At 40.1% G+C, this 23,044-nt stretch overlaps 2 protein-coding genes across 4 annotated transcripts in view; one reads left to right on the top strand and one right to left on the bottom strand.

The window, feature by feature from the left end:
- Positions 1 to 15,318, bottom strand: part of LOC136439666 (protein FAM234B-like) — a 39,843-nt gene extending 24,525 nt beyond the window's left edge. Inside the window, exons 1-9 of the mRNA XM_066435179.1 lie at positions 15,256 to 15,318; positions 5,942 to 6,358; positions 5,652 to 5,762; positions 4,829 to 5,023; positions 3,747 to 3,889; positions 3,098 to 3,272; positions 2,344 to 2,491; positions 1,004 to 1,171; positions 385 to 478 (exon numbers count right to left, since the gene is read on the bottom strand). Of these exons, the coding sequence (XP_066291276.1) occupies positions 385 to 478; positions 1,004 to 1,171; positions 2,344 to 2,491; positions 3,098 to 3,272; positions 3,747 to 3,889; positions 4,829 to 5,023; positions 5,652 to 5,762; positions 5,942 to 6,358; positions 15,256 to 15,316 (1,512 nt within the window). The 5' untranslated portion in view covers positions 15,317 to 15,318. The remainder of the gene's footprint in view (positions 1 to 384; positions 479 to 1,003; positions 1,172 to 2,343; positions 2,492 to 3,097; positions 3,273 to 3,746; positions 3,890 to 4,828; positions 5,024 to 5,651; positions 5,763 to 5,941; positions 6,359 to 15,255) is intronic.
- A 232-nt stretch (positions 15,319 to 15,550) lies between these two features.
- Positions 15,551 to 22,945, top strand: LOC136439670 (putative RNA-binding protein Luc7-like 1). Of its 3 annotated transcripts, none has more exons than XM_066435187.1 (9): positions 15,551 to 15,739; positions 18,870 to 18,964; positions 19,130 to 19,228; positions 19,509 to 19,619; positions 20,230 to 20,373; positions 20,666 to 20,842; positions 20,948 to 21,036; positions 21,487 to 21,771; positions 21,970 to 22,945. In XM_066435187.1, the coding sequence occupies exons 1-9, from the start codon at positions 15,679 to 15,681 to the stop codon at positions 22,262 to 22,264; spliced, it is 1,356 nt and encodes a 451-aa protein (XP_066291284.1). In that variant the 5' UTR covers positions 15,551 to 15,678; the 3' UTR covers positions 22,265 to 22,945. The 3 variants fall into 3 exon arrangements, with proteins under 3 accessions (XP_066291284.1, XP_066291286.1, XP_066291285.1); XM_066435189.1 differs by lacking the exon at positions 15,551 to 15,739 and adding an exon at positions 17,335 to 17,377; XM_066435188.1 differs by lacking the exon at positions 15,551 to 15,739 and adding an exon at positions 17,384 to 17,926.
- Positions 22,946 to 23,044: the final 99 nt, after the last annotated feature.

Here is a 23,044-nt window from a genome sequence, read left to right as displayed (position 1 = left end):
TCACTTAATTTCTAGATACACAATATGCCTATGCCTTTAGACACAGGTGTTATTGAATAAACTATTACATTAAAATTGAACAAACCGACCAACTGACCAACCGACCAACCAACCAACCAACCAACCAACCAACCAACCAACCAACCAACCAACCAACCAACCAACCAACCAACCAACCAACCAACCAAACAACCAACCAAACAAACAAACAAACAAACAAACAAACAAACAATAATCATGTCAACCAACTATAGCAAAATAGCAACTTAGACAAAAAGATAATTAAACAAATCTTATCTATATGTATATGGTTAGAAACAGTGTTAAAACCAACGAACTACTTAATATAATATTGACATTCCTAATACAAAACAATTTACTCACCACACTGGAGTTGTATTTGGGCCATGTCCCTTTGTTGATCCTCACCATTATGTCAAGTGTATCATCATTGTTGAAGAACCCTGGTGCAAGGAGACTGGGCAAAAATACAAACTTGGATAAAGTGAAATTGTAGGAAAAGTCAGTATTGACTGAGAGGCCATATATGAGATGTTGTAGCAGAACTTTTATCTTTAAAAAGTTAAATATAATCTAATAGCTTTTCAAAGCTAAGGTTTTGCTACATTTACTACTGTAACATTCATATTATAAAAGGGAATAAAATCACTTCCAATTTTGAACATAAACCAGATCTTACAAAAGGTACCAGGTATGATTCCCTGTTGCCCTCTAGTGGAATCATAGCAAACTGCACTTCTCAAAGACTTTGAGGGAAAATTTCAGGAGAGTTGAGCTACCATATCATGCTTTCAAACTCGTATCATTCTTGAGCATACTGTGTTTTAACATCTAGTTCCAAGCAGGAGAAACTTAACTGGAGACCCCATGCAGACTGTAAAAGTACTTTCCTGATGACAGAAACATAATTTTATAACCTAATCTGATCTTCACGAAATATGAATGAGTGAATGAAGGAATACAATTGAACATTGATTCATACCTGTAGGATTCACAGCCAGGACATGGCTTTGTCCAAACTTCTTCCAGAGTCTCTCCGTTGAGAACTGTGACCGTAGCGTCGAACAAGGTGACTACAATATCCCTGACCCCATCCCCTGTCATGTCCAGTAGTACAGGGGGCAATATCACACCTTTACTGGAGCTGCTCCTAAAAGATGTAGAGAATTTGTCATTTTGTGTTTTCTGTGAAATTTGTGTTGAAAAATTAATATTTTTTCTAAAATCAAGTACATTAAGGCTGGCAAAGTATCACTTTTCAAATATTTTCAGTTGCTCTAAAAAGATGTAGAGAATTGGTCATTTTGTGTTTTCTGTGAAATTTGTGTTGAAACGTTTTTATTTTGTATTCTCTCTCTCTCTCTATCCAATTTAACGTCTTTTGTTCCCCATCATCTGGGGGTTAGACGTGCTTGCACATGGATGGGGAAGCCCCAGAACTCCTCATCAAGTGCAAGTCCTTTTTTGTAGCAAGAGTTTTTACGGCTGGATGCCCTTCCTAACGCCAACCCAAACCCTACTGCTGGGCTAAGGACATGGGAAATGTGTGTTAAGTGCCTTTCCCAAGGGCACAACGTCTGGGTGCATGTCCGGACATGTCTGGGTACTCCACTGGGGATTGAACCTGGGTCTTATTGGTTCATAGCCGGATGCTCTGCCACTGTGCTACACAGACGCCACTATTAAGTACATTAAGTATATTAAGGCTGGCAGAGTATCACTTTTCAAATATTTTCAGTTACACCAAACAAATTTAAAGAGTACACTCTGTTGGTTTGAAAGTTGCTGGACTGACTCTTCAGTAAGATGTTAATTTGCCATGCTTAAAAAAAATTCAGGAGTATAATATATATCAAGTACATTGCTTGCATCTACTTAAAGAAGCCCATACTCTTCTATTGCTGCTTTGATTGCCAAGTTCATCACTGCAGTACATTGGCAAATCAACAGGTGATGCTTTTGTATAGGAGAACCAGGAAAGTGTGTCAAATTGACTACACATGACATTGTTAGTTCTGAAGAACTTTCTTAAAACTACTCAACAAAAATGCCTTCCTTGATACTTGATATTCTAAGTCTTTTGAAGACTGGCATTATACAGCCTTACTTAACACTATGGACAGGGAACAGTAATGTATAGAAGGAGGGCCTAGCATAAGCTATATATCATGCTTTTTCCCTCCTCCTGCACTTGTTTTATCTATATGAATTGTTTATCCTATTACAATGTATGTATTATGTACTTTCTTGTGCAAATAAAAAATAAACAAATAAACAAAAGGCAAATCATCAGACTAGGTCTTTTTTTCTTGTCTGCCTTACCTGTACAGTTCATAGATTCCGTTGTTGTATCCATGGTTTCTCCATACAGAGTAGGATCCTGGGTACCCTCTGATCTTTTGCCGCCCGACTAGGGAAAGTCCCTTCACCCGCCTGTACAGGTCAGGTACAGAGATGGCCCACAGGGAACCTGCAATGTCAAACATTTCCATGAAACGTCTGACTGTTTCAAAATCTTATCCAGTTGCTTGAGTAATTATTTTTGGCGTATCTTATTACCTGGATGTCTAACCTTCATCAACGTATTACCATGAATAGTTTCATTCGCCACCAAAACAAATAACTTAGCCAGCTAGCTTTCCGTAGTCTTTCTGCTACCTTCCTCAGGACACTACTACTTCCTACAGCTAGTATATAGCCAATATCAAAACCACTTGTCAAGCAATCTTACCATAATTTTTTAAATTATTTTTTCTAAATCTTTAAAAATTTCATTTTGCTTTTGGACAGACAAGGGTTGCGTGGCACTGCGCTCAAGTTGTTAAAGTTGTGTTATTACCACAGTGCCATGTACAGATAACAATACACCCATTTTTACACCTGGGTGGAGTGAGGAAAGTCATGTAAAATGCCTTTAGATTCCCAAAGGCACAACATCCGTGGTGTCAGTGATTCAAACTCGGGCCCACTGAGGTCTGCGCTGAACATCCTGCCGTTACGCCAACAGACCCCAACAGAGCGATCTTACCATTACCTGTTTAGTTAATCTTAAACAATTCTAACTCAGACCACTCACCTCCAATAGTTTCCCCTCCAGACCCAAACAGGGCGTATAGTGAACCGTCCCTGGTTTGGTGCACAACTACAGACATGTAGGTCTCATGTCCATCAGGCATGTCCACCCATGACCCCATACTCCTGCCTGTGGCACCAGACAGTAACACAAGTCTGCCTGCTGTCCTGTTGTGTTCCTGTCCATGGTATGATATTACTATTAAAATCTAGCTGTTCCATTAGAATCATTTTGTCTAAATATTCATTTATTCATATTCATTCATTTGTTCATCCATCCATCATTCCACCTATCTATCAATCATGCATTCATCAATTCCTTCAGTTACGAGCACTAGACTTACAGCTAAAACATTGAATAGAGCATGCTACGAACTGAAATCCACAAGCCACATGTAGTAACATGGCAAGTCAAATAATAATATCATGAGTCTATACTAGTACTAATTTCACACAGAATGATACAATGATGGCTATAGAACAGAATGATACAAAGGGCAAGTTAAAGAATTTACAGATCTCTAATTTCAGTCTAAATGAATAAGTGCCTCATACTCATTCACTTCTCCCTGCTAGTTAGTTGAAGATAACCAAATTGTAGATAAATTGTAGATAAAATAAATACAATCTTATAGGCTATCATATAGCTTTACCCGTGGTTTGAAGCGAAGGTCACCACCATGAGCGGCCACAAGGTCAGGTACCCCGTCTCCGTCCAAGTCAGGCACAAGTTGAGGCATGTAAAAGTTCCAATGGCGGTCGACCAGAGAGGGATCCACGTGCCACAAGACCTCACCTGGAAACAACAGATGCTGTCTGATTTTAACAATTGCAATGGCCTAGTGTGCATATTAGTACTCTCCCAGCATGCGGCAGGTCATGGGTTTGACTGAGGCATACCGAAGACTTTCTGCTTAAGCCCCCGTCACAAATAAGAAATTCAGCTCGGCCCACGTGTTGGCGAGCTTCAATTTTGCATTTTCGGCCGAAGTACGGCCGACGTCCTGTCGATTGCGCGTGCTTCGGGCGATTTTTAGAAATCAAAGTTTATCCAAATATTGGCCTTTTACCAGGTTAGTCAATTCTGACTTTGTCCATGTCCAAGAGATGGTACCATCTCATGGGGGATTTTTAGTGTTCAATGTACGTCACCTGAGATTTTCATTGGAAAATACGGTCGACATTCGGGCGATTTTGAGATTCGGCGAGCTTCGGGCGATCTACAAAGTCGGCCGACGCTCGCATGAATTGTGACGCCGGCTTTAGCACATGGGAAAGAATATATGGGAGATTATTGGGTGTATTATTGGATGGGCCTGCTACTTTCTCAGCCATGGGCTGAATTATGAGGAGCTTACAATTGGCGGGGCTAGATCTGGAGTGGCTGGAACATTCTGCGCTAAGTCAGGTGACCTCAATACGACAATTGCTCCATGTGCGGCCATAAAATTGAAGGTCTTGAACCACTCACACCTGGAAGGACCCCTACTCATTTTGATAAGTACGGTGTTTTCTTTAACGTGCTCGAGGTGTGACTCTCCTGAAACATATAGGACCTCCATTTAACTTCCTTTCCTACACACACCACTACCAGTAGACTGGCCGCCACTCGTACAGCTGTGTGGCCCGAGGGCTTATGATAGAAAGAAAACACAAAAGGGTACTACAGGGTACATGTAAAAGGAGTAATCAATGACCAAGACTGGCATATATTTTGCTCATGACACTTCCTCACCAACTTTTGGGTTGAACGCCAGCAGGAGACCCATCCTGCCGGTGGCCAGACAGTCCTCCCACCCGTCAGCGTTAATGTCCAGTCCCCCACACCTCAGGAGAAACACCTCTCCGAAGGTGGTGATGTGCCACAGTTGTGCACCTGTGGCACCGTTGTACGCCAGGATCCCACCTTCACATGTCCCCTGACTAACACCTGTAAGGTGTGAAGAAGAGATGATAGCTTGGAGTTATGGTAAGCATGCTCGCCTAGGACTTTGAAGGTCCGGGCCTGTATGTTCTAATCATAAGTACTAGTGTTTCTCAAGCCTGACTGCTTGTCACCCAAATAGTGTGCATTAGCCTGCATTAGCTGGCTCTGCCTGGCTATCCACCGTGTGTGTACTGTGACTGTCCTTGATACACCACAGAAAAAGGCTTTCATGCAAGGAACTATCTAAAGACTAAAAGAGTCGAAAAGATGATATCGAAGAATGGACAGGCATGAACCAAAGTGAAACATTCAAGTGAATTTACAAAACAAATTCTCAAAATTCTGGGCAAACAACTGCTCAATTACAGACTTATGAAGATGTCATCTTATTCCTCCCTTAGTCTCACAATTTATATTTTGGGGTGCACAGAAACTCTGACAATCAGTTTTTTTCATCCTTCTTGGTTTTCGCACAGTTTCTTCAAAGCTACAACTGTGCAAAGAGTGGATTTAAAAGTTTAACACTTTGGCAGTCACAGTCCTTCAACAAATATATGTAACGTTATATACATAATAAATACATGATAATGAATGTTTCATAACATTATAACTATGATATGATGTTACTCACCTAAAGAGAGGCAGTTGTCGCTGGCGTTTCCTACTGTTGTCCCTAACCCAAGTATAACATCCAACAAGCCATCGCCATCAATGTCATAAAGTCGCACAGAGGACTCTGAAGCTGTCATGGAAACAGGATGAATTCAACATAACTGTGTTTTAACGTTAAAGATACAAATGTGGTAGTGAAAGAAAATGAAAGTGATCTCGGTCCTTCTTGAGTATCAGATTTAGCGATGTTTAACATAAGACACCAGTATTGGCCAGAAATAAAACCATAAAAACTTAACACTTCCTTACCTACGTCTGATAATGTTACCCGCCAAGGAGGGGTTTGTAAGTGTGTTCCTTCTTCTTCTTGACACGGAAAGGCAATCGCCATGGCAACAAAGAATCCCACACACATACTCAGGGAAAACAGGAAGCAAGCAATACGAGTCCTTGACAGGGCTAGCCATCCCGAGCTAACCTGAACATCCAATTCGGAATCTATAGCCTTAGTTGGTCCATTACTCTTTTGCGTTCCGATCTCTTTCAGTTCGATCTGATCCTTCTGAGTCCATGCTTTGTCGTTTCCCTGTGGTAAAAAGTGACCGGGTTGGAAGTCCGCCGCTGTTATTGTAACCTCTTCTTCCGTGTCTTCCCCATCGCTCACGTCCTGCGGGAGCTCGTGATATTTCGGTAGGTTTCGAAGCCCTCCAGTTGTGGCTCCCTCCCCTGGAGTTGCAAATAAGTGCAAGCTTTAAAGTCTGTTTCAGGAAGAAAGTACTGAATATAGCATGTTGAAAAAAATGAACTTGGTGACACTGTCCTTGGTACTGAAGTAAGATTACAAGTTTTAACTTTATGGTTATACAATTACTCGAAAGAGACACAAACATATGTAGTAGAATAACACTTTGATATAAAAACTATAAAAAAATATTGATCATCTAAATGTAAATAAGACTGAAACTGGTGACACTGTCCTTGGTACTGAAATAAGATTATAAGTTTTAACGTTATGGTTACTTCAAAGAAACACATTGTAGAATTATACTTTGTTATAAAAACTAAAAAAAAGTACTGATCATTTAATGTAAATAAGACTGAAACTGATGACACTGTCCTTGGTACTGAAGTAAGATTATAAGTTTTAACTTTATGGTTACTTCAAAGAAACACATAGTACTAGAATTATGCTTTTGTTATCAAACTAAAGAAAAAAGTACTGATCATCTAATGTAAATCAAATTGAAACTGGTGACACTGTCCTTGGTAATGAAATAAGATTATAAGTTTTAACATTATGGTTACTCTAAAGAAACACATACTAAGAAGTCCCTAGAAGAGAGAAAAGGCTGACTTTCCAGTGCCTATTTAGATGTTGGGAGAGAAACATGTTAAGGATACAGAAATGGGGACAGCCCTATGTTCCAACACCCCTATATGTTGCAACACCGCTATGTGTATTGACACCTTCCAACACAACTATGTTAGGGTTAGGATTAAGGTCGGAGGTGACGAACCTTTCAGTATATAGGGTTGTAACCACAAAAATGGCCTTTCTGTTCATACTGTTCAAGTACATTTAACATGAGGACTAAAATATACACACTGAATCACTGATCCCTACCAAAGCCTGGGCTCTCCCCTGGCAAGGAGATGACATAGCAGCTTGGCTCTTGTAGCAGCATTCTAAAATAATCTCATCCAGCTCACAGTCTTATCCAATAATAGAGCATCACTGTTGTACTCCATAAAATGTCTCTGGAATATTTTCCAATTCTCTTCCATGGCAGGATATACCTTTGCACTATAACCATATCGTTCCCTCGTTCGAGGCAACCAAAGGTCTGCGAGAAGGCACCGAGCGTTCTGAAGGAGAGTTTTAATTTCATGCTCCAGTGACTGTGGTGGTAATACTGGGAGGGAGACTTATGATGTGTATGTTGTGAATACGTCAGAAGCGAGCAAGACTAAATCTTCATTTGCGCATAAATGTTGGTCCGCTGTGCCTTTATTGACGTCCCAGGCAATTTTGCATTCCATGATTTAGTAGCTAGGCAAAGATTGGGCCTATAAAACTAAGTATGAAGTGAAGTCATGTGAAAGAAGGGGTGCTGTTCGCTGTGATGGTTTGATGCATTGGGAGCAACAAATCTTGACAAAGCCATATGTTACATCTCAACTGTATAACAAACTGGTTCCAACATGCTGCTTTACTTGACTAACCAACTCTAAGAAATATTGCCGGTTCTTCAGAAACGTAACAATTTATCATTTTCTATATCCTACCCTACAAAAACACTGTCTAACAGGATCACTGTTCAGCAATTGTTGTGTATAAAAACAAGAAAAAAGGCTCTACGAGAGAAAATTTCTGCTAAGGCAACCATAAGTAGGTAATTTAGGCCTCATATATTTTTGGAATTCACAATATGCTCTCAGTGTAACTTTTACATAAAACTTATACTTATATTGCACAATGTATGATTTGGGATTTTTCTGGGGAACCAAAAGTTTCTTGAGTTATGATATTATAATTAGCCCAAGTAGGCAGTACAAACATTGGTAATGATAAAATGATAAAATATTTCCGATTCTGGCAAGAAAATTGATATATTAGTTTTTATTACATCAATATACTTGCCAGAATCTGTAATGACTACATCCCTACGTATCTCCTATAATCGCTATCATCTAACTTGGCAACCACAACAAAAAGAATTCAGACAAAGATAAACAACAGAGGGTGAACTGGGGTCTTGGAGGTGCGCAATGATCGATGATTCTGATATTCAATCTTTAGATCTGGTGGGTTAGCAGTGAACCAGAATAAATCAGAACTTAAAGGTCTCCAGGAGCAGGAGGTGTAGAATTTAGGGACAGAATGAGTAGCTAGTGGTGGGCTGAACTAATGTTGGAATCTGGCTATGGCTCTAGTAAATCTTAAAATGTTTGTGGTGCACTGGTGGTTTTATTTTTGTTTTTTTGCAGTGACCTCTTACCACAAAATTATAACAGCATTACTAGTAATGTTTTCTACTGTACAACAGAACTGTTTCAACTGCAAACATATAATTTGAAGTAATAGAATCAGTGTTCAAAATTTTGAAATGTGGACCCTCTGAAACGCTATTTCCTGCATTTTGAGGGGCAAATTTTTCTGGTATACTAAGTTTAGTTAAATGATATCTCTTGGTGAAAAATTACACAAGGGTTTCAGGCTTAATTTTGGGGGAGGTGTGCCGTCATCGGGGTAAGACCGAGTGTTCAGTCACACAAGCTACACTTCTATGTTTTATACAATCGGCAAAGACAATTTAGCACAAGTCGGCAAAAATAAAACATAAATTTTCAACTGACTTGTCCCGTATGTGTTCTGTAATTACTTAACATTACAGTAAGTGCACTAAATGTGTTTAAAAGTTGTCGATTCAAGCCTTCCAACAACCTTCCAAAACAGAACAAAATCATAACTATACTGTACATATTGAAATGTTTGTGGTGAGTTTTATTTTAAAGGAAATCAAAACACAGGGAATATTTTTTTAGACTCTAGAGTACTATGATATTGTTTCAACTGTGAACTACATGTACAAACATTGCAAAAATTCCACAAGTTTCACACGCAAAAGTAAATGTATCTACAGTGCTAGTATGCCACAGTTCTGCCATCTGGACCACATTCCCTGCAGGATTGATTTTCATCAAGCAAATTTTGCCCTGTTTAAATGTTAAATTCTAAGATTCTATCATAATCTTTGCATTGAAACATTTCTAGCATTTCTTGTTAAATTTCATCAATAATTTCTGAGACATATATACTTGAGCGGTATTGCAAATTTTCTACAAAGAGATGTACAGTACAAGTTAGCTCACCAAAGTTAGGCAGTTTTGGTAATACAAGTGCACCTACATCATTACAAACTCATTAGGTAGCAAGGAAAACCATGTTGCCCTAACAATGACTTTGGAAGAACTTTACTCTATTTGCTAAAACCCAATTTAGTTTAGAAGGAAAGGGTGAATGCTTCTATTGATTTGGCATAGCTCTAAGTTGAGTCCAACATACTTTGAATAAAATATTGATATGTGGTACAGATGGGTATGGTGATTCTTGCTGAGTAGGATGAACATCTGTGCTTTGTGAAGGGAGCACAAATGGCTTGGGGTCAAATTCGTGTTCTGTGTCAGTTGGTGCTGGTTGGAAACTATCCAGCATTACAGAGACTCATTTGGGAATATCTGGCATATGTTATACTTGCATTAGGCCATCCTAATAGAAGTATAATGTGTCCTGAACAAAATTCATCTAACATACATGTAGTAATCTTTTTTTGGGGAAAAGTGATTGTGTCAAATATGTCTTGGATAGGTGTTGACATACATGTATTTTCTTTTCTTTTCTTCCTTCTTTTATCTCTCTTCTTTTCCTACTGGGCTATTTCATTTTACAAAGTCTAAGAAACAAGAAATTTCCTTCATGTTGCTGAGACGATTCCCTTGTGCTAATTATGCTTGCTGATATTCAGCGACAGATGTTAATGTAATCTAATTAGTCTGTGATGAGCAAGCCTCAATTGATATAATGTTCTCATCAGCTTTGTTGCTCCATATTGTGATATAGTTTTTGCTGCACATTATTCATGCCACCATAGCAGGGAATTAACAAAATCATAAAATCCAGCCATTTAGTTTTACATAATTATACATGCACAACCTGATGATGAAAAAATTAAAAGCAACTAAACACTTTTGTTTTTCCTCGCACTTTGAATGGTCTTGCAAACCATGATTCCCTCAAAAATTTAATCATACTTGTCTCGTGACAATTTTTCTCACTTTTACCATGCTGAACAAAGATGAATTCTGTGACAAAAGTTCCACATGGAATTATAAGAATGTTCTATGATAATTCTATACAACATTTCTAAACTGAAAAAAAAACTGGCATCATATGTTGCTCACTCATTGCATATAAACTCCTTGCCCCTATTAATGAGGTCATCACTGTCCTACTAAACCACTCAATCTGTGGACCAATGGTATTGGTTCATGTATATGTTGAAGACTGATGAAATTATATACTTTATTAAGCTTGTCACAAATTGCAACATATTGGGGATTGTGCTACTTGTAAGTGAGTTTGGAGTTAATTTTTACATAACCTCTATTAACATTAATCCGCCAGGTTACATAAATCCACCACTTTGAAAAACAGTGGGTTTGAGAGATCTCTAGTGCAGCACCCCCCAGGTATACACAGTTTAGATATATATGAGTGCATTATACTGGGGGATGTTGGGTTTCTTGTCTTGTCTTGTCGTGATACTAGACAAAACCCCGCGTGGGGCATAGTGTCTAGGACTTATGGTCAGAGGCCTTACCCAAGTGTGGCCAGTGGTGGTGGTGCACGCCGTCAACAAGAAAAAAAAAAGTGGTGCAAAAATAAACGAACAAAGTAGTGCTGTACATTGCCACACTAGGTATAGGCTCCTCCCCTTACAGCTGGGTGAAGCTGGGGTAACCATAATACTTGGCCACCCCAGCTTTAAAGCTATCTGTATTCTGTAGTCTTGGTTTCGATAAGGTGTTGCGGAAGTGCATTCCATTCTATGACTGTTTTTGGGAAAAAGCTGCCTCGGTATGTTTCTGTCCTACAGGCAACTGTGGTAAAACGTTGCTGGTGTCCTCTGGTTATGTTAGTATTTCTTGTGAGGATATTGTGGATGGGGATAGCAATAAGGTTATTGACAGCTTTGTACATAAGTGAAAGGCGGGCAACTTGTCTGCGCTGTTGAAGGGTGGGCCAACCGAGGGTTTGCAGAGTGTGTGTAATGCTGGTAGTCAAGCGGTAGTCGCCAGTGGCGAACCTGGTGGCACGCCTCTGTACTGCTTCTAACTTGTCCTCAAGTTTGTTTGTTTGTGAATGTATGCGTTTGTGGGGGTCCCACACAGAGGACACATATTCAAGTTTGGGTCTAACAATGGACAAATAGGCTTGAGCTCTGATTGATCTACATGCTCCTCTCAGATTCCTTCTCAAGAATCCTAAAGTACTGTTTGCTTTAGCTGCTATATAATCTATGTGTGTATTCCATTTCAAGTTGTGTGAAAGTAAGATACCTAGGTAAGGGTGTTGCAATGTAGACTCAAGGGGCTCTGAGAACATTGTGTATAAGTGCTTAGAGGCTCTTTTTGATTTGTGTATGTGCAGAATCGAACACTTCTTCACATTAAAGCGTAACTGCCAACGATCCGACCACTTACACAATTGATCAAGATCCTTCTGTAGAGTGTGTTGATCTTCTTCCTTTATAATGGGGTGGTAGAGTAAGCAATCATCGGCGAATAAACGAAGTTCTGAGGTAATCCCTTTGTTGATGTCATTTATATATATCAAGAATAATAATGGGCCTAATACAGTGCCCTGAGGCACGCCAGACCTTTAATATATACCTTAACGGGTTTGGACTTATCTCCATCCACCACAACTTGCTGATAACGGTCAGTCAACCAGTTCTTTATCCACTGAAGTGTTTTACCTCTTATACCATAATAATCTAGCTTCCTAAGTAACCGCATGTGAGGGACACTGTCAAATGCCTTTGCAAAATCAAGTATGGCCATATCAACTTGTGTACCTTTGTCAAACCAGGAAAAAAGTCCGTGAAGGGTAGTAATAAGTTGAGACACGCAGGAATGATTGGTCCTGAACCCATGTTGTGTTGGCAATAAGATGTTATGTTCCTCTAAATGTTTCATGGTAGCTGAGTACAATATATGCTCTAGGAGTTTGCAACACACACTGGTTAAAGAAACAGGCCTGTAGTTCGAAGGGTCACTCCTATCCCCTTTTTTGAAAATCGGGTGGATAAAGGCTCCCCTCCAATCCACAGGTACCTGTCCTCCCTGCAGCGATTGGTTGAAAATAAATTGAAGGATGGGGCTAATCTCCTGTGCATACTCTTTTAATATCCTACAGGGTAGGAGATCTGGGCCTGCAGCTTTTGTTGGGTTAATCCCCTCCAACAATTTGCGCACACCTTCTAGAGTGACTACTGGCTGCAGCATGTCATGGTATGGGCTAGTTCCCATGTCTCGTACATTATTAATATCTTCATTCGTGAATACCGAATCAAATTGTTGACTAAGGACCTCTGCCTTCCCCGATCCATCGGCTACGAGATCGTTGCCGCTGGCAAGGGGTGCAACCCCGGAAGTAGTCTGTTTTTTACTTTTGATGTATGACCAAAATTTCTTGGGGTTGTCCAAGGCTTCATCCAATATTTCCTTGAGGTATTCATCATGGGCTTTCTTTATTCTTCGTTTGACTTCTTTGCGGTAACATTTGAAATTCAACCAGTCTTGTTCTTGCATAGAATTTTTAGCTTTTTTGTAGAGTTTCTTTTTCTTTTTGATTGCCCGTTTTAGTTCTGCCTTGACCCATGGGCAGTGATGACGGCAGGACAATTGTTGGGTTGGAGATCTGTTAGGACGTATCTTTTCGGGGTGGAGATATTATGTACGCTGGAAGAATCATCTAATTAAGTAGATGTTAACTATCCCAATGAATGTCAATGATGGTTGGACATCAAGGTTATATATGCAAGGAACTTTTTTCAGTCACAGTCTCACAGACAAAAGGAAATGGATGCTACCTGAATGGTCTGACAGTTTCCTAAATCTATCCAGTTGCATGAGTAACTGTTACCTTGCATATCCTAATGAACACTTGAATAAAGGCATGTTGTTCAATGTAACATTTCTAAAGGTAATGATTTGTGATCTGGTATACTAGCTACATCTGTCAAGTAGTTGCATACAGTCAAACCTGCATAGGCGACCACCTCTTCAATGCGACCACCTGGCCATGGCGACCACTTTTTCTCGGTCCCGAAAATTTCCCCATAGGCACAAGCATTAAGCGGCCTGCCCAAGGCGACCACATGTCCAACGTGACCGCGACGAATTGGGACTGCACAGAGCACAATCCCTGCCCATGGCGACTGTTTTCCAGCGTGTGGTGACATCGGATTTTGCTGTCGGATTTCGCGGAAATGTTTTTAAGACCGTGACGGACAAAAATATATGAATGTCAATTATGTCATTGATTCCTCCATTAAGTGTTTTAATAAAATGTTCCCACTATAAACAAATGTAAATACAAAGGTTTGTGCCCATCCCAATCTTATAGTTTACAGCAAGCTCGGTTCGGTTTGAACTCAATTTCAATACGATCACGTAGTGCATGGCGTCAAAAAGTCAGATTTCACAGAAATTACTATCCATATCTTGTATTTTCAAAAAAAATGTGTCTCTGTCTTACTAAATTCCGCTGGAAAATGACTTCGCGGAGGGCAAAACGTCGTTAGAGACACATTGTTCTTGGTCCGCGATGCCATCTTGGTTTTAGCGCGGCATAACGCTGCCTTTTCTAAAACATGACGCTTCTGTGTATGAACATTTAGAATACTCTCGTTATTGATGAAAATTTATATATTTTTTTCTTATTTCTATGACTCTCACAAACCTTTATTTGGGCGCTGCTTGCTTGTAATCGCCGACGCTATGCGTTCTGCTGCACTGTTACCTTTCCATGTGGTCGAGAGCTCGGCGGCGGTATCACAACTTTCCTTTTTCATCCTTCAGTTATCAGATCGAAAACCTTTTGCCCCTTTTATTCAGCGGTCGGCGCCCAGAAGAAGGCTGAGATCAGCAGGTGTTTTCTAGGGATTTGTCTTAGGCCTTACAACCTAGATTTTATGTGCGTGTGTGTACTCAAACGTAACGTGTGAATACGGGAGGGCGCTGCGAGATCATAGAGGCACTGAGGCAGACATTTTTTTAAGTCAAAAGTATGACGAAAATTTGTACACAATGTAGTATACAAAAAGTACAAGGATAACAGAAAATGTAATTTCTGTAGGATCTTTCTGTCAATGAGAATTGCACCTGGTGGGGCCGTGGGGTCATGCTGTCTAAAATCATATCATTTTCCATCCATCTTCGTAGTACACTGTATATTTCGAACACCTCGACCTAGAAACATGTTATGAGTGGAATACTCTTCATGGCGACCACCTGTCCATCGCGACCGCTTTTGCTCACCTTGGGCAGGTTTGACTGTAATTTGTTTCAAAGTCAAGAAAGAATTGCTAAGCAGAATGGGTTTAAACAATCTAAACATTTCTTAAATCAACAACCACCAAAATTATGACTCCATAATTCAAAAAGAGTACATAGGCAAAGCATTGATTATCAACGCTACTATTATTAAAAGGCCAAGAATCATGAAACTGTCAGACTTGAAAGATCGACATTGCAACATACAAATTGATCTTTCTAACAGCTGTGCATAGGGCACTTTTTGTCAGTGCAATTGTATGAAGCTCCATACATAGCTTCTAGACATGTTACTGGCATTTATATGTAACGCATATGTCGACGTATACGAATCAAATCACCTCGTGTAAGATAATGTCTCAGTTTGCAAATAGCATTCCCAATAAGTCACATTGCATGATTGCATTCGCTGGGCAAGCTTATGCTCTTTCATATGATATCCTAGTCGACAGTTTCAGATCCGTGAATCAACAGGAATAATGATATTTGTTATAAATACTCACCCGGAAGTTTCAACAGACGTTTGATGGCCGCCATGATTGGATTGTTATGAAGCTCTAACATTTTGAAGGGGTGCCGTATATTTTATGTCTCACAATTGTAGAATGCTTCTGTAATTATAGTTCTAAAAATTGTTATTTTAAGGATCATGATTCATAGAATCTATCATTTGATTAGCGTAATTGAATTGAAATTCATAAAATACTATAACTAAGGTAAAAGAAAAACCTCCCTATTTACCTTTGGCATTACCCAATTTGATGACGTTTCTGGTCTCGCGAGATTCTCAAGACAGACCACGAGACCAAACGAGATTTGTCTTTTCCGACGGGAAGCCATTTTTCTGCAGCGAGGGACCAAAAAGTCTAAAGTCTTGCTGAAATTTTTCTTAAAATATCGGCCCGTTGGCACAAAAAAGAGCCAAAATGTCGGCCCAAGAGCAAATGAGAGCTATGCTTGACCAGCTTATGGGCACAACGAGGGATGGTGAGTCGCATTTTCTTCATTTTGGCTTCACTTTTCGCGTCAGGTATGGTAGGACGGGTCTAGCCTCTAGGTCAACGAAACTGTTCGCCTAGTTTTTCAAGGTTGGAAATTCAGAAATTTTGGCCCAAGGGCATAGAAATTGCCATGTAGTTTCCACAAATTTGTTTCTTAACAACGTCTAGGCCCAACTTAAGTTACTAAAGTGTATTGAAAGTTGCAATATTTTATAGAAAACTTCGATTTATGTCCCGACTTTTGTTGCTCTGGCCCCACAAAAAAATGGCGGCAAAGAAAATCAGAAAACGTGCCAGACACAAAGAAGAGATCTAGACGTTCCGCTCTGTTTGTGCTCTCCTAAAATCAATGAAGACCCCAAATTTATAGCAGTTGTAACAAAAAAAAGTATCATGACATCAAGATACGTCCAGGTCTAAAATCATTTTGCCTTTTCTGTATTTTATTTTCAGTTTCACTGATATAAATTATTATAATTTTTTTGTTCTCACTTACCAGAGTCGCAAAAGGCGTGGTATGTTTTTGTAACAATTTGTTAGTACATCCCTGTTTGAATTTTTGAAAATCAAAATTATGAGCCATGCAACTTGCTTTTCTATTGTGCCGGTATTCTAAAATTTTCAATTAGATTACGTCTGGAATTAGATTAAATATTTATGATTACATCTTTAGGAACCAGGCCAGTGTAGGCGTGGGAAGAAAGATTATAAGTGATTGTGTGACCTGCATGCAAATTAGATGCAGAAAATAATTTGAGGACAACTGAAAAAAGCTGCAAAAATGAAATTTATATGGGCCAGAAAGTCAAAACCCAGGTCATTGTCTTCAATTCCTTCACAAATTTATCAAATTCTCTGTTAATTGAAATGGCGTTAAACAAGTTATGGTGTTGATGTAATACAGTACTCATTAGATGGCGTTGTAACAACAAAATAACACAGTTGCCCCGACAATGTTTTACCTTGTACATACATGTGTACCATTTACAATTACACAAATTGTTCTGTGAAAAAGTGAAGTGGTTTAAGGATGAATCAGTTATCTTGCAGTGTCTATGTTAGCCATAGCGACCTGATTGCAATGTAGTCACTTATGTTTTATTCATCAGCCAACAAAAATTTTGGTGGAGAAACTTAAGACAATTATTATGAGCTGGAAATAAAGCTGGAAACCTCATGATATCAAACCAAAAATTTATGGGCAAATCATGAGATTTTGTTAAAAACATTCTGTGGCACTCATGTTGTAAATATGTTTTGTGTATAAAACAAAGTGGAAAAACAAAGTGGCAGACATTTGCTTTCTGGTCTTGATACACATACTTAGGAAATTCACAAAATGACACAAGACTGTTATCTGTTATTTCCTTGTTGGTTGGAGTGTGCTCCTTTAAACAAGACTGGTCATTCAGACCTCTGTAGGGTTGTGGTTTGTCCATATAGCTTGTTTATATTTCTGTCTAGAAACACACACACACATACAGTATTACTTGACACTCCTGTCTTCTACATTGTGTTTCCTTTATCTAAGACATCTATTTGGCCATTGTTCCTACAAGGGATCTATGTGTATGTATGCCTGCCTTCAGCAAGGGAATTAAGAAAGCGTGATGCTCGCCGAGCCGTGAGTTACCACATATATACGTCCTAGCTTTTCACCATGTGTTTAAATGAACATGTCTGCAAGTTGTGCTGTTGCAGTTGTTAGTCATTCTTTAATATCTGGACAAGAAACTGTATGATCTTGGTGCTCATCCTAGACTGGTAAACCTGCACTTTGCAAAGATGAAGTTGATGACATGCTAATACTAGTGCAATTTTTTTTCTCATTTACATCTTAACATTGAGACCTAGGGGATATGTGATGTGTTCATCTGCAATGATCATTACTAAAACTTTCGATTTTGGCATTTATACGTGACGGCTTCATGCAAGTTTCTCTGGTTTGCCAGCAGGCCAGTTTAGCAAAGTTGTGTCAGCTACAAGTGCAAAATTGTGAACCTGTTACTAGCTGTTGACAAAGAAAAGATGTGGCAAATGTAGATGACAAAAATTGAGTTGAAGGTGGAAATGGTGTAGTTCTGGGTTACCCTGCTCTAACCCCTTTGTTCTAGATGGCGGAGGTACACTTAAGGTGCAGCGTGGCAGGGAAGCAGGGGCCACTTCAGTCACAGTGTGTATTCAACTTGCATGTCTCACTTTTTGCTTCCCAACTCTCATCCTTCTGCCACAGGAGAGCGTACGTACCAACCTGAGACTTGGGGAGAAACTCCCTTACTCATGGCCATGCTTGTAGTTATCAAAACAGACACCCTTGGAAAAACATCCAAAACGAGTGTTAAATACTTTTCGAATCTGAAAAGAAAACACTAAAGCAATGGACTCTTTAGTTCTCAGACCAATCTGTTCTCAGAGGCCAGTAATGGCAAAGTCATACCTGACTCCAGGCTTTTGAGTGTTCCTAATGATCCTTTATCATCAGTAATGGAATCACCTGACTTGCCACATGACCAATGATTAAAAGGCTAATAAGAGGTTGTATCACACATCCTGTTCCAAGTCAGGCTTTTTTTCTGATGATTAAGTCATCTGAAAGAAGTCAAACCTTTTTAAAAAGAACAGGGTCTTTTTGCAAGAACACATTTTTTTTTCAAATGCGATAATTGAAGCTCATAATCTTAGAATCAGGTATGCTTTTGCTGTTTCTACAAATTATTATTGTCCCTGAGAGCTGATTTTGCTTTGAACTACAGACAATCCAAGGACAAGATTCAACCTCAGCAATTGTTTTACAGTAACAAGAATATCCACTCAGTAGGAACATAAACACACTACATAAAAAGTTCAGGCAAAAATGCACCCCCAGACCTAGTACTTTTCTATGGGAATCTAGTGGCAAAATCAGGCAAATCCTGGAGAAAGAATTTTGAGCAGGCCATACATTTCACCTCTGTTCCAAAAAGCAACATGCCAAAAGTCGAGCATGGACGGAGTCTGAGAAGTGTGTCCACCTTTAGTTGAAATTTGGCATGTCAGAAAACCTGAATCCCACACACAGCCACCAGCCCTACCTGTGTGTGTTACACCCCTCTCATCCACCCTTGGTGTGTTTGCAGGTGATCCAGGGCGCTCCAAGGTCAGGTTCACAGATGACAATGTGTGTAAGAGCTTCCTATTGGAATGCTGTCCCCACGACATGCTTGCCAGCACGGTAAGCTTGTTTTTTTATTATCTTGAAACTTTTATCTTTTGTCTTGAAACAAAAATGAAAGGATCTTACAAATGTGTTTAAATGCTGTCCTTTGTTGTGGTTGGATGGAGTAGCACTTTTCTTTGGACAACTTTGAAATGAAAATTTCTGCATTTGCTCTTTCAGAGGATGGACCTTGGAGAGTGCCCCAAGGTTCACGACCTGGCCTTGCGAGCTGACTACAATCTAGCGTCAGAGAAGAAGGACTACTACTATGAGATTGACGTAAGTCATTACTTGTCCCTCTTGTGTATGTATTCCTAAGGGTACATCTCAAAGCAACTAGAATTTAACAATGGTAATAACATATAACAGACAAGATACCAGATACTAAGTTAGTACCTACCCATATGCTATATAAATAAAATTGAAGAGTCTAGGTAATGCATGTTAGCTCTAAAGTTTATCTTTCCAGGCAAATTACTATCCATGTGACATAAAGAAATCTATTGCTCTTTAGGGTGAGTCAGGAGCTTCAGTTGTAATGAGTTTTGTATCCCTGTAGGCAATGGAACACCTACAGACCTTCATTGCTGACTGTGACCGTCGTACAGAGCTGGCAAAGAAGAGACTAGCCGAGACTCAGGAGGAACTGAGTGCAGAAATCCAGGCCAAGGTACAAAAATCAGCATCTCATCATACCTTTACAACTGTTACAGAAAGTTGTGTTGTTCAACTGAACATTTCTTCACTGTAGTTAGTTGTTGGACCTTCAGAAGTCAGTGTTCTCACCAGAATTTTTTCACAGCATAGGGGTCAGGTACAGAAGGCCAACTTTACGCGGTGCAAGTCACGCATGGAGTGCTGAAGACATGACCAGAGTAGGGAGTCCGGCATGTTCCCCCGGAAAATTTGCAAATTCATAACCCAATGAGACATTATTTCATGCATTTTGAGGGATAGATTTTGTGAAGTAGAGTTTTTCCTCTGTCACAGCCTCATTCTAAAGCCAAATATGAACTTTTTATAAGATTTATGAAGGGTCACAAGGTTTGTCCCAGAAAGAAACACCTCTATGCTGGTTGAAACACAGCATAGGGGTCCAGATCACAGCATAGGGGGTCCAAATCACAGCATAGGGGGCCCCTATGCTGAAAAGGCCTGGCGAGAACACTGGAAGTTATTTTATTTTTGGTATCTATATTGATACTGTGAATAAAGTGTATTACCTTGGTATAGGCATTGCTCTCTGTTTGATATGTTTGTGTACATTTGTTTGCTACCAGGCTGACAAGGTACATGACCTCGCTGAAGAGATAGGAAAGAAGCTTGCTGAGGCAGAACAACTTGGAGAAGAGGGCAACGTAGACGAGTCCATGAAGGTCATGTCCGAGGTGGAGGACAGTCGCAAGAAGAAAGCAGAAGCAGAGGTCAAAACTTGTGTTAAACTTACATCTGGAGTTATCATTGTCTCTAGTGTTTGGCTTTTTAAACTGTTTTGCCATAGTTTAGGTGACTGTAGAACGTATAATCCTTTAAAATGTAGTTAATCTGAACGCAAACCCTGCTCAACTACAGAGGCTAAGCAAGAAAGCATCCTAGCAATCTTAAAAGTATCTTGCCCATTTGAATGCTTTGTAACTGCAAAGTACCCCAAGACTTTGAGAATAAGTTCTTCAAAGTTGCTGTTAAATTCACTAATATATGATGTTTTTTCGACAGGAAGAGTATCGGAACTCCATGCCCGCTTCAAGCTTCCAACAGCAGAAGCTGCGAGTTTGCGAAGTCTGCTCAGCGTACCTGGGTCTCCACGACAACGACCGCAGGTTGGCCGACCATTTTGGAGGGAAGCTTCACATCGGGTTTATCAAGATTCGAGAAAAGCTCAAAGACCTCAAGGTATTGTGAACATGCTTTTCTTTGCTTTCTATGGCACAATTATATGATGTGAGAATTATTTCATTTTCCATGTACATTTATTTGCGTACTTTCCTTCCATTTCAGAATCTTGTGGCAGAGAAGAGGGAGAAGAGAGAGGTAGAGAGAGCCAAGCGTCGTGAGGATAGAGAGAAGGAGAAGGAAAAGGACAGCAGGTGTGTCCCTCTCTCATCTGTCATGACTTAGTTACCCTGGACATGCATCTATTAGTATTAGTCTCCAGATCAACTAGGCTTGTAGACAAGACCATTGAAATCTGGCTTGTGGACTTACCTCGACGTAGATGGCTCTTTTTGACAGTGTGTGGACTTCTTCCCTTCTGTGCTTACGTGGTATTAGACCGATTTCACTGGTAGACAAGTTCACAAGCATGTGACTGAACTACATCATTTATTTCTGTGGACACTTTTGCCAGGACAAGAAACCCCTGACTAGTACCACATACAATCTTCAAATTTGGACCTTGGGGCCTCGTGGTGAGTAGAAAAGTTGATGCCATTTTGGAAGTAAGTGTAGCACCCATGTGAGTTGTTCAGTCCTAGAGCGAAGGCAGAATTTGTCCTGTTCTCTGCATGTTGAAACTTACTGTGTCTATTCTTGTGCAGGCCCAGCTCACAGTCACGTAGTCCCAAACGTCGCAGCCACTCCAAAAGCCAAGAGCGTCGCGAGAGCAAGCCCCGAAATGAACGCCGCAAGAGTCGATCTCGGAGCCGTGAACGCCGAAGAGGGGATTCAAGAACTCGTGACCGCCGCAGAAGTCGCTCGCGCAGTCGGGAGAGACGTAGGACCCGCTCACGCAGTCGTGATCGTCGTCGAAGCCGTTCCCGAGGTCATGATCGTAGAAGGCCAAGTCGCTCTCGCAGTCGAGACAGGAAGAGGCGAAGGCGCAGGTAATGTTGAACACCGTTAAAATTGTAGTTCTTGTGTATTGTCTAGTAGAGAAACTAGCCGTCATATTAAAATCTCTGTTATCCTTTTTGTATCCTGTTTCATGATGATTTTTTAAGGGCTCCTTTGGAAATCAGTCAGTTAAAGGGACTACCTTTAACATTTATAAATAAATGAATAAACCTGCTGTATTCTTTCAGTCGTGACAGGTCGAGGTCCTCTGAGAGAAGACGAAGGAGGTCCCGATCACGTGACAGAAGACGCAGAACCCGCTCGCAAGACAGAGGAGACTCTCGCAGGCACAGCAGGTCACGATCGAAGGGCAGGTCGGCGCGGTCCAAGTCAAGATCCAAAGAGCGCAGTCGACAATCTTCCCACGAAAGAGAGGAGGACAAGACGAAGGAGGACGGGGAGCAAAGTCCTAAGGAGGAATCAGCAAACGGAGAGAAAGCCAGGTCGAGCAAAAGTCGCAGTAGGACCCCTGAGTCTGAGTAACAGGCGGGACAGTAGGGTATTAAAAACCCACAAACATTCTGTTCATATAATGTAGTTACACAAGGTGTCAAGCATTCAAGTATAATCAGCTATGGTTGCCAAGAGAGCTGTGTGGCTTTGGCAGTTTGTTCATGTTAAACCTCATGTCTTGTCCTTGTTCAACTCATTACATGTCACGTAATTCATAAACGTGAGATTCTAGAATAGTTATAGAGAGGAAACTTGTGGACATCTTGTAGAATGCCTGTTCTTACTCATGCCCACAGTGCGAGTGTACATAAAGAATTTAGACAGCATAGTGGTGTGTCACTTAGCAGTTTCCAGTACTTAGCTGTAAATGTTAGATAAAAATGTGTTGGAATTTTAGGTTGCTCAACACAGATGTCTGCCATTTGCTGTAACCTGCACTGTGAGACCATAAAACATGGCATCAGGGGTTAGGTCAAATGGTCAAAATTGTAAAAGAAAGTTGATCAATTTGGCAGGAAGGCTTGATATTATACGGAAAGCTCTGCAAGATTTTAGCATTTTTTCACTATTATGAACTTCCATTTAATATTGCGGAATAGACTTTTGGTTAATACTGTATCTTCATTCTTGTCATTGTCCTTGTAATCAGATAATGTCTTAGATGAAGATTGCTTAAGAATCATTACATTAAAGGTGCATGTTAATGAATTACATCTTTGGTTTATGGTATTAATCTGGGCATGATTGTTGACTCTGGAGAAGCTTATAAACTAAGCTACCGAACGGAGATAGTTTCTGACATTAAAAGTT

The sequence above is a fragment of the Branchiostoma lanceolatum genome, chromosome 8, assembly GCF_035083965.1.
Source record: "Branchiostoma lanceolatum isolate klBraLanc5 chromosome 8, klBraLanc5.hap2, whole genome shotgun sequence".
Lineage (NCBI taxonomy): Eukaryota > Metazoa > Chordata > Leptocardii > Amphioxiformes > Branchiostomatidae > Branchiostoma > Branchiostoma lanceolatum.
Note: the sequence above shows the minus strand (reverse complement) of the source record. Positions and strands in the feature narration are given on the sequence as shown.

Bases quoted from the DNA above. Each gene is read 5' to 3' on its own strand.
- LOC136439670 (XM_066435187.1), top strand. From the start codon at position 15,679: ATGTCGGCCCAAGAGCAAATGAGAGCTATGCTTGACCAGCTTATGGGC. The intron at 19,620-20,229 runs GTACAAAAATCA...GTTTGCTACCAG, and splicing joins GTGCAGAAATCCAGGCCAAG to GCTGACAAGGTACATGACCT. The intron at 20,843-20,947 runs GTATTGTGAACA...CTTCCATTTCAG, and splicing joins AAAAGCTCAAAGACCTCAAG to AATCTTGTGGCAGAGAAGAG.